The sequence below is a fragment of the Piliocolobus tephrosceles genome, chromosome X (genome assembly GCF_002776525.5).
Source record: "Piliocolobus tephrosceles isolate RC106 chromosome X, ASM277652v3, whole genome shotgun sequence".
Lineage (NCBI taxonomy): Eukaryota > Metazoa > Chordata > Mammalia > Primates > Cercopithecidae > Piliocolobus > Piliocolobus tephrosceles.
In genome coordinates, this window is record NC_045455.1 from 67,098,642 (window position 1) to 67,112,610 (window position 13,969).

At 39.7% G+C, this 13,969-nt stretch overlaps 2 protein-coding genes across 8 annotated transcripts in view; both read right to left on the reverse strand.

Moving 5' to 3' along the window:
• Positions 1 to 914: 914 nt before the first annotated feature.
• KCNRG (potassium channel regulator) lies at positions 915 to 8,697 on the reverse strand. Its single transcript, XM_023187436.1, is given in 4 exon segments — positions 915 to 1,410; positions 1,413 to 1,536; positions 1,538 to 1,616; positions 6,389 to 8,697. Coding segments are annotated over 4 exon segments (813 nt in total). The 5' UTR covers positions 6,967 to 8,697; the 3' UTR covers positions 915 to 1,378.
• Positions 1,077 to 13,969, reverse strand: part of TRIM13 (tripartite motif containing 13) — a 91,809-nt gene continuing 78,916 nt past the window's right edge. For 6 of the 7 annotated variants that reach the window (XM_031934933.1, XM_031934934.1, XM_031934930.1 and 3 more), the window contains exon 3: positions 9,183 to 10,418. In XM_031934933.1, the coding sequence (XP_031790793.1) occupies positions 9,192 to 10,412 (1,221 nt within the window). In that variant the 5' untranslated portion in view covers positions 10,413 to 10,418 and the 3' untranslated portion in view covers positions 9,183 to 9,191. Of the gene's footprint in view, positions 1,617 to 8,746; positions 10,419 to 13,969 lie in introns of those variants that run through there. The other variant, XR_004228678.1, reaches the window with a different exon arrangement.

Genomic DNA, 13,969 nt, shown 5'->3' on the forward strand with positions numbered 1-13,969 from the left:
AACAGAGTGAGACCCTGTCTCAAAAAAAAAAAAAAAAAAAAAAGGCAGCCTAAATTAATCTTGACTTTACCATACCCTAAGAACTCTTTGCAATTACAACTTGGATATTAAATCCAAGAGTAAAATTAAGCATTAGACCTCTTTTTCAGAAAAGATTTGTAGGGAGAACTTCTAATCACTTATAAGGTAAATTATTGAGGTTCAAGAATCGTAAGCTAAAATCTTGGTGCCTTGGCTAGGCATGGTGGCTCACACCTGTAATCCCAGTGCTCTGGGAGGCCAAAGTGGGAGAATCACTTAAGGCCAGGAGTTTGAGACCACCCTGGACAACATGTGAGACCTCGTCTCTACAAAAAATAAAAAATAATTACCCTGGCATGGTGGTATGCACCTGTAGTCCCAGCTATTTGGGAGGCTGAGGTGGGAGGATCACTTGAGCCCAAGAGTTTGAGACTGCAGTGAGTTATGATTACACCAGAACTCACTACAGCTTCCAATTCCTGCACTCCGGCCTGGTGACAGAGTATTATATAAAGAGTATTAAATAAATAAAATATTTGGTGCCTTGCCAGAAATGAAACTGTGATTGATAAAAACATGCTGGGGCCGGGCATGGTGGCTCACGCCTGTAATCCCAGCACTTCCGGAGGCCGAGGCGGGCGGATCACAAGGTCAAGAGATTGAAACCATCCTGGCCAACATGGTGAAACCCCGTCCCTACTAAAACTACAAAAATTAGCTGGCGTGGTTTTGCATGCTTGTAATTCCAGCTACTCAGGACGCTGAGGTAGGAAAATCACTTGTACCCAAGAGGTGGGGGTTGCAGTGAGCTGAGATCGCACCTTTGCACTCCAACTTGGGCAACAAGAGCAAAACTCCATCTAAAAAAAAAAAAAAAAATGCTGAAACAAACATAAGTGGGAAAATACGGGAGGCCCAACTATTTTCTTGTTTACATATAATATTTCCACATATTTATTGGGTACATGTGGTATTTTGTTACATGCATGGAATGTATAATGATCAAGTCAGGGTACTTAGGGTATCCATCAGTTTGAGATCAATTTTTTTTTTTTAGACAGTCTTGCTCTGTCACCCAAGCTAGTGTGCAGTGGTGCAATCTTGGCTCATAAGCATTCATGAAGAAGAGTAAGGGAAAGATGTATTGAAGGTAGAACACATACCAAAGCACCAAGTACATGGAGTTGTCTAGAGAGCAGCAAGCATTATGGCTTAAGCACAGTTGGGGCCTGGTTGCCCAGAGATGGCATGGTAGCAGATGAAGCCAAGAGTTAGGCTGAGTATAGATTTGGCTAACATGTATGCCCTAAATATGTAATGAAACAAGAAAAATGACAATTTCTCTTAATAGACAACTTCATTTCTTTATCTGAGATTGCTCTGGTATGTAGTCTCTGGTTTTGGTGTTTCATTCATGATGAGTGCTTCAGGGCTTTTTATCTTTTCAAAGCTATAGCATTCAGTTTTGTCTTCAGAGGGTACTGTTCTAGTGCTGACCAAATGAAAGCCTTCCTTTTAATAAAGTATCAATCAGTAAGCCGAGGACATTTGTTCCGTTGGCCAATTTTCGGTTATCAGGTTTTATAGAAACATACCTAGGACACACAAAAAGAAGCTTAATTATAAAGCATCCCTTTAATAACTAGCAAAACTATAACATAAATTTGACTTACAACCTCAAAGGCATCATACCTTCTCAAGACAGTTTTTTTTTTTTTGAAATTTCATTTACAAATCCAAATCAGTAATTTCTTTTTTCTTTTTTTTTTTTTTTCCTTTTGACATGGAGTCTCAATCTCACCCAGACTAGAGTGTAGTGGTATGGTATGATCTTGGCTCACAGCAACCTCCGCCTCCCAGGTTCAGGTGATTCTCCTGCCTCAGCCTCCTAAGCAGGTGGGATTACAGGCACACATGGCCATGCCCTGCTAATTTTTGTATTTTTAGTAGAGAGAGAGTTTCACCATGTTGGCCAGGCTGGTCTCAAACTCCTGACCTCAAGTGATCTACCCCCCTCAGCCTCCCAAAGTGCTGGGATTATATGCATGAGCCACCATGCCAGGCTGCCAAATCAGTAATCAGGTGCTGAAAATCGAGACCTTGCTGTGATTTTAAAAGTCATTTCAATTCCATATTTAGAAGTAAACCAACACTCATCAATTTGAGAGATTATTTTCTAAAGAAAACATTTGATCAAACATTAAATTGTCTTATTTTATATAACTATTTCCAATTTTGTTTTGAATTTGCTACTATTTAATTAGTTGATTGAATCAAATATTTCAATGAATGCTATGCACTTACAGTTTCCCCTTCAGATTTAATCTTATCAGTTAATAGCACTGACATCATGGATTTTCCTTTGTGACTTACTCCTATCAAATCTACCTTTTTTTAAGTGAAAATTTGCAGATATGAAATGTCAAGATTTTATTGTCGCTTTTTATGCAATAACTCTGCATTGTCAAAGACCACAGCTTGGGGTCAAAAGCCTCTGGAGTGGAAAGAGCAAAATCTTCTATTCAATGAGGTGCTCCACAGAACAAATGCAGTACACAGAACCAATTCAAGAAAAATGCACATGAGGAGGCAGAGCTTGCAGTGAGGTGAGATCATGCCACTGCACTCCAGCCTGGGCAACAGACAAGACTCTGTCTCAAAAAAAAAAAAAAAGGAAAAGAAAAATGCACATGAACTTTTCAGATTAGCTATCTGTTGGCTTTAATAATGTCAGCATAGGCTGGGCACGGTGCCTCACACCTGTAATCCCAGCATTTTGGGAGGCCAAGGCCAGTGGATCACCTGAGGTTGGGAGTTTGAGACCAGCCTGACCAACATGGTGAAACCCCATCTCGACTGAAAATACAAAACGTAGTCGAGGTGGTGGTGCATGCCTGTAATCCCAGCTATTTGGGAGGCTGAGGCGGGAGAATCGCTTGAACCCCGGAGACGGAGGTTGTGGTGAGCCAAGATCACGCCATTGCACACCAGCTTGGGCAACAAGAGTGAAACTCCATCTCAATAATAATAATAATGATAATGTCAGCATAACATATCTGCATGGACACAGCTTTATGACTCCTTCCTTATCTGCCATCAAAGATGTTTTCATAAAACTCTTTGTGTCGGCGGGGCGCGGTGGCTCAAGCCTGTAATCCCAGCACTTTGGGAGGCCGAGACGGGCGGATCACGAGGTCAGGAGATCAAGACCATCCTGGCTAACACAGTGAAACCCCGTCTCTACTAAAAACTACAAAAAACTAGCCGGGCGAGGTGGCGGCGCCTGTAGTCCCAGCTACCCGGGAGGCTGAGGCAGGAGAATGGCGTGAACCCGGGAGGCGGAGCTTGCAGTGAGCTGAGATCCGGCCACAGCACTCCAGCCTGGGCGACAGAGCGAGACTCCGTCTCAAAAAAAAAAAAAAACAACAACAACTCTTTGTGTCCTCCCACCATTAGTTTATGAGATGTGAAGAAAAAGCTAACTTAGATGAGTTCAGGCAGAAACCTAAACCATCTGTAGTTTTAAATGGATAAAATGATCCTTGGGGACTTCCCTAACCTTCTTCTAATGATCACACTTGAAGTAGAGTGGTTTTTGTAGTTCACATTTAGAAACTCATTCTAAGCAAAGAAACCAATAGTAAAATCTAAGAATTACCAAACTACAATGCACATCTCAAAAAATGTTTATTATGTTTGATACAACAGATTCTCAATATTAGCAAATCATTCCACTTACCCCCAAGCCCCAGATCTTGACTGTATAGTCTAGAAATATTTGTCAAAGAGAAAAAATGTTACAGAACATCTCATAAAACAATTAAGATACAAATAGTATATTCAGATAGTAGATAGTAATAAAGCGGAATGTACTTGCAAGAAATCACCTAGCTAAAATACTTGATTCCGTATGAGGACAAATAGAAAAATAAAAGATTTCAAGCACACAAAGGACAGAATAGAAGAAACCAAAGGAAAATAGAAAGTCTAAACTTATTTTTTAAATTTAAAAGCAACTACACTTTTCCATTTGAGCCAGTTCAAAAAGAAGTCAGATAAAGACTCTAGAATCCTATGACCAACTATAACTTGAGCTTGATAACATGAATGGCCATCTGAAAGATGCAAGCCAAGTATTTCTAGTACTATGACCTTGAGAGATAATAACTGAGCAACCTGCTAGATTAACCTTGAGTGGTAAATCATATTGATAGAACAAACTGAATAAGGTGAATGATACACCAGACAATTAGGCACCAATTAGGCTCACTTCTCCATTTTCCAAACCAACCAAAAATATCTGAATAGACAGATTCAGAGCAGGGAGTGAGCAAAAAATAAAAATGATTGCTAATTAGGCAATTATATACTAAAAGTGGGCCTTTTAAGGCCAGAGTTTTCATCCCAATTACCAGAGATCCCCATAATGTCACTGTATTCAGATTGGCTATCTCTACTTTTAAATTGGCACTGTCTAAAAATTCACAAACATTTATGGAATGAAAAAAATTTTGAGCTCCAAACAATTGAATACCATTTGGTGATGCAAGAAAATGCTAATTTGTAAAACAGCTTCTGATTTTGGAATTATGGAAGTCTAAATATGTCTTCTCACTTTTTTTTTTTTTACTTTTATTTTTTTTGAGACAGAGTCTTGCTCTGTCGCCCAGGCTGGAGTGCAGTGGCCGGATCTCAGCTCACTGCAAGCTCTGCCTCCCGGGTTCACGCCATTCTCCTGCCTCAGCCTCCCGAGTAGCTGGGACTACAGGCTCCCGCCACCTCGCCCGGCTAGTTTTTTGTATTTTTTTTAGTAGAGACGGGGTTTCACCGTGTTAGCCAGGATGGTCTCGATCTCCTGACCTCGTGATCTGCCCGTCTCGGCCTCCCAAAGTGCTGGGATTACAGGCTTGAGCCACCGCGCCCGGCTTCTCACTTTAAAATGGAAAAAACTTTTGTGCTGTTTCTAAAACACAAACACTTAACATAAAAAGGGCACTGTGTACACACAGGAACATCCCAGTTTTAGTTTCTAATCATGTTTTTCAAGATAAGAATTACTTTCTCCAAATGCATGGTTTTTAAAGAGTATTTCGTATTTCCAGGACATCTTCTTTTGACCTAGTGTGTTTCTTCTTAAAAATCAATGACACTTTTTTCTCAAGGTTTCTGACTTTTTGAAGCATGATCCCCAAAGAGGTCATAATCACTCAAATTTTAAAAACCAAAAAATATTTCATTTTTGTTAAAGTATCCCATCAATGAAAATAAAGTTGTACAGAGGTTTGAGATAAAGATAAGGTATTAGATTTTCTTCACAATCAGCCTACTAGCTTGACTGGCTCTCTTTTCCCAAAATGACATTTCAACCTCTTTGGAAGGACAGGAAGTTATAAAATGTAAATACTTAAGAACTGTCATACTCAGTTATACTACCTAGTATCCTCCAGTTGGTAAGCAAGACCAAGGGGCGTGTTGTTAAGACAGAGAGACACTGGTATCCTTCATGTTAACTACTGCTGAAGTTAAGAAAATATCTTAAAATACGTCTACCTTTACCACAAAAAAAAAAAGTATATTTTAAATGCTATCAATAAAGAACACATGCAGGCTTTTCTTTTCCTCCTAAAAACTAAAGCCAGCTTTCATAGTTGGTAAAATAATGGTAGGACAGCATTAAGACATTTTATGGGGGGAAAAAATGTTTGTGACAGCAGAGTGGAAATCAGCATTAGGATCCAGCCAAGAACAACAGAGGGAGTAAGTGAAGAATTGACTCAGGAGCAACTATCCTTAACATACTGACAGCCTATCCCAATATGTTGAGTTAAGAGCCAAGGCTGTAACAGGATACCAAATTTGCCATGAGATGTATCTGTCTTTAAGGGTGTTTAAAAATACAGTCAGCTGAAGGAAAAACAGTAGCTGAATCATAAGAACTGAAAGAACAAATTATATAGTATGTAAGGAACTCAAGAGAAACCAGTGAGCGAGCCTTTACTTTATATAAACCACTGAAAGAATCTCTTAAAATAAGGCAATTCTTTTGTAAGTCAAATTCATTAGCAATGGAACATAATCTATTAAATTATTTTCTCCTATGATTTGAATGTCCATAGTCTCTGTGTTTTTTGGGCAGTCTTCATTTATTCCTTTTGTCCCACCTAATAATAGCCCCTTTCACTCTAACAAGTATCCCAGTTTAGAAAGTAATTATTTGGTCATTCTACCCAACTCCACTGGTTACCCCAAAACATTATTTTGAATAATCATCTTTTCTAGGAGAAGTTACAGGCCTGAGGAACTTCAAGTTTTTAGAGAAAACATCACAAACTGGTATACAAGAGAGACACTGCAAAGTACAAAATACTTGACTCCAGTTTGGTTATCAGTACTGCTGTCAGAACCACACTGGAAAACCAGGTCATGGTAAGAAGGTCTTTGTGGAGGCAGTGGAAGTAAGGTCATCTGAGGAGGGAAAGAGTTACTACTCCAGGTCGGCGCTGAAGGTTGTTCTGTAAACACTGTAATCCTCCCAGTTAGCGTCTCAATTGTTTTGCTGCAAGAGCCAAACACCCTGAAAAAAGCTTGAGTGTTCCAGCTTAGGAAATGCACCTCCACAAGAGCAGGTCTTGGCTGTAGCAGGTATGGGTTTAAGAGATCAACTAGAGAACGAAGTTCATAGAAAAGAGCCTCTCTCTGAAGCCTAAGATAGTCTGAAAAGTCAGTAGATAATAAAAGCTGGTGAGTTCTCAAAAAATCTAAGATGAAACTAAATAAAACACCATCTCTGTCTACAAAAATCTGGCCACCAACCATCTTGAATTCTTGGTCTCTGCCATCTAACATGCGTGCCAACCGAGAAGCAGGAAACTGCTTTATCGTAGAAAACCTTGTCGTGAATATCTTCCCTCCCACATTCAAAGTGACCAGTTCCTGACTACTCATTCTTCCCTCACTTCAAACTAGAGGTGACCATCAGCCACACTTAGGAAATCAACGTATAACCTTAAATGTTGCTAGTTATACATGATTATACAACGGAGGAGAGGGAAGAATAACAAAAACCAGAGACTTAGATTCCCAGGAAACTACTGTAAGGTAAATAGCGTATCCATGGCTGTGTTTGCAAATTTGAGTTGCCTGGGAACTTGCAGTATACAAAATGAAAAAGCAACAGATGAGGAACTAAATAGTTTGAAGGAAAACTGCCAATATAGCTGAAGATAGACATCAAATAGAGCCCTTTCCTGTCTTACATTTAAAAAATTCTCCATGAAAACCTGATAAATGTAAAACTATATAGATTTTTTTTTTTTTTTTAATTACTGGGAGGGAAAAAGCACTTCTCCCTCCCCATACCTGTCTAGCACACAGAGGCTAGACTTAAACATTTTTCTTAATTTCTTATGATCTCCTTAGCAATTTAGTGGCTAAATCATGAATTACATGTTAGGAACGCAACAGCCATTACCTCACCTGGCAAGCTCAATTTGACTATTCTCATAGCTAGAAAGAAATCATTTCTTCTGTGCTTTAAATTTAGTTGCCACCTTTTATCCTGTCCCCATTTTCATTACCTCCTCTCAACCAAATTAAAGGAAGACTGAGGTAAAGATCTCTATTTTCAGAAAGTCTATTCCACTTAATGGGCTTTCAAGGAGTATCTTACTCTATGGCAGAAATAAGGCAGACTAGAGAGCAGTTAAAAGGTTACTTCTTTGTTATATGAATTCTAAGCAAGGTGAGTTTTTTTATTCCATGAGAGGGTATCTTTATCTCCTGTGAGCAGACAGAACAGCATTAGTGTTCAGCTGGTTACTTTGTACTTTGTAATAGCTGACTGTTTTATCTGTTGTCAAATTAGCAACTACACTAAACATTCTTTCTGTAAGCAAGTGGATTGGTTTGGTTGTACACTTGCCATCTTTGGAACACATAGCTGCCAGAAAAAAAGGTAGTCTTCCCATTTCCTGCTCTTGCCATGTATTTCAGAGAGAGAGAGAGAGAGATATATATATATATATATATATTTTTTTTTTTTTTTTTTTTTGGTCGAGACTGGGTCTCGCTATGTTTACTAAGCTGGTTTCGAACTGGAACTCTTAGCCCAAATAATCCTCCCACATCACTGTCCCAGAATGCTGAGATTATAGACATGAGCCACCATGCCCATCCACTTGATGCTTTTTTTTTAACGTATCTATGCTTTTACTTGCATAGCCACGTAACATTTCTAGTTGATCATCTTTGGTGAAAACTACAAAAACAAAGGAGAAAAGGGCAGACTGAAAGCTCCACTCTCCTAAAAATGTAAACTTATCACAAGAAAATGCCAGGTTTTGTATGTACCATTCATTTTGGTGATAATTAACTCTGTAGAAAATTTTGGAAATCTAACTCAGTACCCTCAGTTGTCTCCCACGTGTGCGTGTGTGGGAAATCTTCTACACTATCTTTCCTTTTTTAGAGCATGTTCACTGTCAAAAAGGTGCTTTAAGAGTAGTCTTTGGCTGGGCACAGTGGCTCACACCTGTAATCCCAGCACTTTGGGAGGCCGAGGCGGGCGGATCACGTCGTCAGATCAAGACCATCCTGGCTAACAGGACGGTCTTGAGAGACAGTGAAACCCTATCTCAACTAAAAATACAAAAAATTAGTTGGGCATGGTGGCACGTGCCTGTAGTCCCAGCTACTCAGGAGGCTAAGGCAGAAGAAACGCTTGAACCTGGGAGATTGAGGCTGCAATGAGCCGAGATTGCACCACTGCACTCCAACCTGGGCAACAGAGCAAGACTCCATCTAAAAAAAAAAAGAAAAGTGGTCTTTACTGCGTGCTTCATGAACAGTCACTATTATACTACCTATACCTCCATCAATACAATATTAGATCATATGATCTCTCACCTATTTTTATCACAGCATAAATACAACCAATATTTGGGGTGGATGCTTATGTCAAAAGCACTCTTTAAACAAAAAAGGGTTCAGGTCTATACTACTAAATTTCACTTTTATCTTTATGCTACCTAATTTGAACATGTATAGATTATTTTTGGAAGGAATACTTTTGGAGGAAAATATGTGACTAGAATCATTAACCAAATCTGAATTACCACTCTCTATTCTCTGACAATTTCTAACAAAAGAGAACTGCATACTTGAAACAGATTTTATAATAGTTTATATTTGCACACAAATTCTGCCGCATTGTTCAGTACCACCAACGTAAAATTCTTGAATCTTTCATTGAAAATGAAAAACCCATCTGTCACCTGTTCCCAGTAAAAAACTGATTGTTCTATAAAATCGACTGATTTAGTCAGATAGGAACTAAAGTCTGAAAGACAGTCTTTCCAAGTTGCCAGGTCATCAAATAATGACCATTCTAGGAACATGGTAGGACCAAAGAGAACGACAAGGCCAAGCAGGACTAGCAAAAATAACTTATAAAAGCTCCAGGGAATCTTGTTAATGAATGTGCCAGTGTCTTGAGGCAAAGAAAGTTTATCCACATCAACTAGTTTTATGTCTTCCCATTGACTAGTATCAAAGTTCTTCATTAAGGGGCTTGCAGGCAAATTAGAGGGAGGTAAAGGAGTTTCCTTGATTACTTTGATTTTCTCCCTGAACTCCTGCATCTGTTGCAGAAATACAATGGGTTCTGACACATCTTTGAAAGCCTCAGCAATGTTAAAGGCCATCCGTTGCTCCTGCAAGATGGTGTTGAGTTTGTTGATCTCTGGGTCATATGCTTGCATAACAGCAAGTTTCATGGTCTCAAAGTCAGACAGAATTTCATTCTTCTTTTGATCCAATGTGTGTTGTAACTTCTCAAAAAATTCCTTCACTTTATCTGAATCTTTAGTCAGTAACTGTAGGGATTTCCTCTTACTAGTTTCCAAGGTATCCAAGCGAGAAAGAGCATCTCCCCGACGCCAGGTCTCAAAGCTCTGAAAGAGGGACTCAAAGGCATCCCTTTCCTGAGCATAGGCATCTTCAATAGAACAGAAGACATGCTTGGTGTGGTCCCCACGAGTAGCACAGATCCCACAAATCAGCTGCATATCAGTCAGGCAGAAAATGTTGAGAGGCTGCCCCAAGTGTCCTTTGCATACTGGCATTTTGGGAGAGATCTTGATCTTGTTATACTTTTCCACAATACCCTTCAGGGAGTAATTAACCTGCAGGCTATTAATTCCAGTAGCTGAAGTTTCCTTACGGCACGTAGGACACTTGAAAGGAGCTGGTCTCCACAAGGAATTCCGCACACTCCCCTCTAAGATCCCTTCTAAGCATTTTTTGCAGAAGTTGTGGGAGCACGGCAAAACCCGTGGATCATCAAACAGACTACAACAAATAGGGCACGTGAGATCTTCTTCAAGCAGCTCCATCACATCCTACCAGAAAAAAAAAAATTTATTTTACTCCAATAATCGTCACCACTTATGACTATGCAATAATTAGAAGAAACTGTCTTCACATTAAAATGATCATTCACTGAAATAACCAGCCACACAAAGGAAGTGAGAATTAGTAAGGGAATGCACACCAAAGCAAATTTAATCCGCTGACACTAGAACATGCTCCTTTAATAGTAAGGCATCCTATACACAGGCCTTTGTGTGGGCTTTCCAACAAGAGTCTTTGGATAAGACAGACTCAGGACTAGGACAACTGCAAGTTGAGCCAGCAGGACCCAAACAATTGTTTTAAACCAGAGCTGACTACTGACAAAAACAAGGCTATTCAGTGTCTAACAGAATGAGCTCTTTACTCTGGGCCCACAAATATAAAATGGTATGTTATATAAAAGAAAGCAGCACAGAAATATAAATCCAAACATGTACTCTTCATGCAGACTTTATTATGAATTGGCATATTTTTCTATTTCAAAGGCAAGATTACAATTTTTAAAATCACAGGTAAAAGCAGAAGATAAGAGTTGCAATTCACTCTTCTAGGCAGGAGAACTAAATGAGGTTTTTTGTTGTTTTTAAACCACCAGAACAGTAATTGAAGCCATTTTGTATTATCTAGAATCATCAATTTTCACAATGTGGTGGGCAAAAACCTGGATGTCCCTCTTTCGGGGCATCTGTGAGATCAAAACTGTTTTCGTAATAACACTCAGATGTTACTTGCTTTTTGCACTGTCAACATTTGTACAAATGGTGTAAAAGCAATGGTGTGTAGACACTGCTGAAGCCTTAGTAGGGATCGAGCAAAGCTGTAAGCAGCACTGAATTGTATTCATCATCACCACCCAAATTAGGGTTGAAGTACCAGTTTCATTTAAGAATGTTCTTGATGCAGCAGTAAAAATTATTCATTTTACTAAGTCTTCAGCCTGTGTACAGTTTTTTAATATATTGCGTGACAAAATAGGCAGTACACATAAAGCACTTCTGCATACCAGCAGATGCTGTCTGGAGAAAAAGCACTTAAGTGATGAGCTGCAAGCTAAACCAGCTGCTTTTTTTCATGGAACACCATTTTTACTTTCTGAAAGAACAAATGATAAACTATGGCTATTCAGACTTAGCTACCTGACATCTTCTTGGAAAAAAAAAATGAGCTTGTTACTTCAAAGAAAACAACTGACAGTATCTCTTGCTAACGAAAAGGCTGGGTTTTATGTAAAAATTGGAATTCTGGAAAACATTTTATATTTATGAGCCTGACAGCTTTCCATTAATTAAAGACTTTTATGATGAGATGGGTAGTGATATTAATGAATGTGAGGATTTTTTGAGGGGAAAGGAGTACTGTATAATGAAAAGTGTCAATATTAGGAGATCTGCAAAACACAGTGAATATCATTTCAAGTCACTAACGCATGTTATAAATCAGGCATGGGTAAAAGATTCATTTGAGGTTCACGAAAGACCAACAGGTTCATAAATACAATTTCAGATTCCATACTCCAACAAAGAAACTAGCACTTGCTGAGTTTTTGTATAGTATCAAAGAAGATTCAGGCTGGGAGCAGTGGCTCACGCCTATAATCCTAACACTTTGGGAGGCTGCAGAGAGTGGACTGCTTGACCTCAGGAGTTCACGAGCAGTCTGGGAAACATGGTAAAACCCCACCTATACAAAAAAAAAAAAAAACAAAGAAAATTAGCCAGCTGTGGTGGCATGTGCCTGTAGTCCCAGCTACTCAGGAGGCTGAGGTATGAGAATCCATTGAGCCCAGGAGGCAGAAGCTGCAGTGAGCCGAGATGGCACGACTGCATTCCAGCCTGGGCAACAGAGTGAGACCTTGCCTCAGAAAAAAAAAGGGGAAAAAAAAAAGATTAACTTACCTGAAAAGGCTAAACAGTATTCCTTCCTTTACCAACTACGTATCTGTGTAAGCCTAGATTTTTGTGTACTTCCTTTTTTTAAGAGACGGGAGTGTCTCACTCTGTAACTCAAGCCGGAGTGCACTGGCACGATCATAGCTCACTGCAGCCTTGAATTACTGGACTCAAGTGGGATCCTCCCAAGTAACTCAGACTTCAGGTGTGCACCACCATGTCTAGCTAATTTTTAGTTTCAGTGGGTTTTTTTGTATTTTGTTTTTTGTTTTGAGATGGAGTCTGACTCTGTCACCTAGGCTGGAGTGCAGTGGCGCTATCTCAGCTCACTGCAACCTCTGACTCCCGGGTTCAAGCAATTCTCCTGCCTCAGCCTCACAATTAGCTGGGCCTATAGGCGCATACCACCACGCCCGGCTAATTTTTGTATTTTTATTAGAGACGGGGTTTCACCATGTTGGCCAGGCTGGTCTTGAACTCCTAACCTCAGGTGATCCATCCGCCTCGGCCTCCCAAAGTGCTGGGATTACAGGGGAGAGCTACCATGCCCGGCCATAGATTTTTTTATAAACTACATTGCCCAGGCAGGTCTAGAAATCCAGCCCTCAGGCAATCCTCCCACCTCCACCTCCCAAAGTGCTGGGATTACAAGCATGTTCTACCACACCCAGCCTTCTTTGTATATTTCAATCAAAATAATTTATTGCAACAGGTTAAATACAGAAGCAAACAAAAGACTCCAGCTGTCTTCTATTAAATAGCCATTCATTACAGGCCTATATTGCAATGCCATGCTTCTCTGTATTTTGTTTTGGAAAATTGTTATTTTCCTAAAGTATTTGTTAACTTGTAATGGGTTTATCATTGTTATTTTAAATAAGTATTTTTTAAAAATAGTTTTAATTTATAATAGAGTAAATATTGACAGTATAAAACATAAAAAATTTCTTGGGATTCTCAATTTTTTTTTGAGACAGCTCTTTTAACCCAGGCTGGAGTGCAGTGGTGCAATCTGAGTCCCCTGCAACTTCTGCCTCTTGGACTCAAGTCCTGCCTCAACCTCCGAGTAGCTGGGACTACAGGCATGCACCATCACACCCAGCTAATTTTTTTTCTTTGTAGTTTTTTTTGTAGAGACGAGGTCTCACCATATTGCCTAGGCTAGTCTCAAATTGCTGGGCTCAAGTGATCCTCCCACCTCAGCCTGCCAAAACACTGAAATTACAGGCCAAGATTCTCAATTTTTAAGAGTGTAAAAGTGTCCTATGACCAAAATATTTGAGATCCCTGATGTAGGCAATACCATTTCTCAATGCAGGGTTATTATTTTTCATTTTTGAGAGACAGGGTCTTGCTCTGTTGTCCAGGCTGGAGTACAGTGGCCTAATTATAGCTTACTACAGCCTCAAACTTCTGGGTTCAAGCAGTCCTCCTGCCTCAGCTTCCTAAGTAGCTAAGACTACAGGCATGCACCACCACACCTGGCTACTTTTTTTTGTAGAGACCAGGTCTCACTAGCTGGCCTCAAGCAATCCTCCTGCCTCGGCCTCGCAAACCACTGAGATCACAGGTGTGAGCCACTGCACCAGGCCACAAATTTATTTTAAACATACATTTATTTCTATAGTTAAAACACCAAGAGTACTACA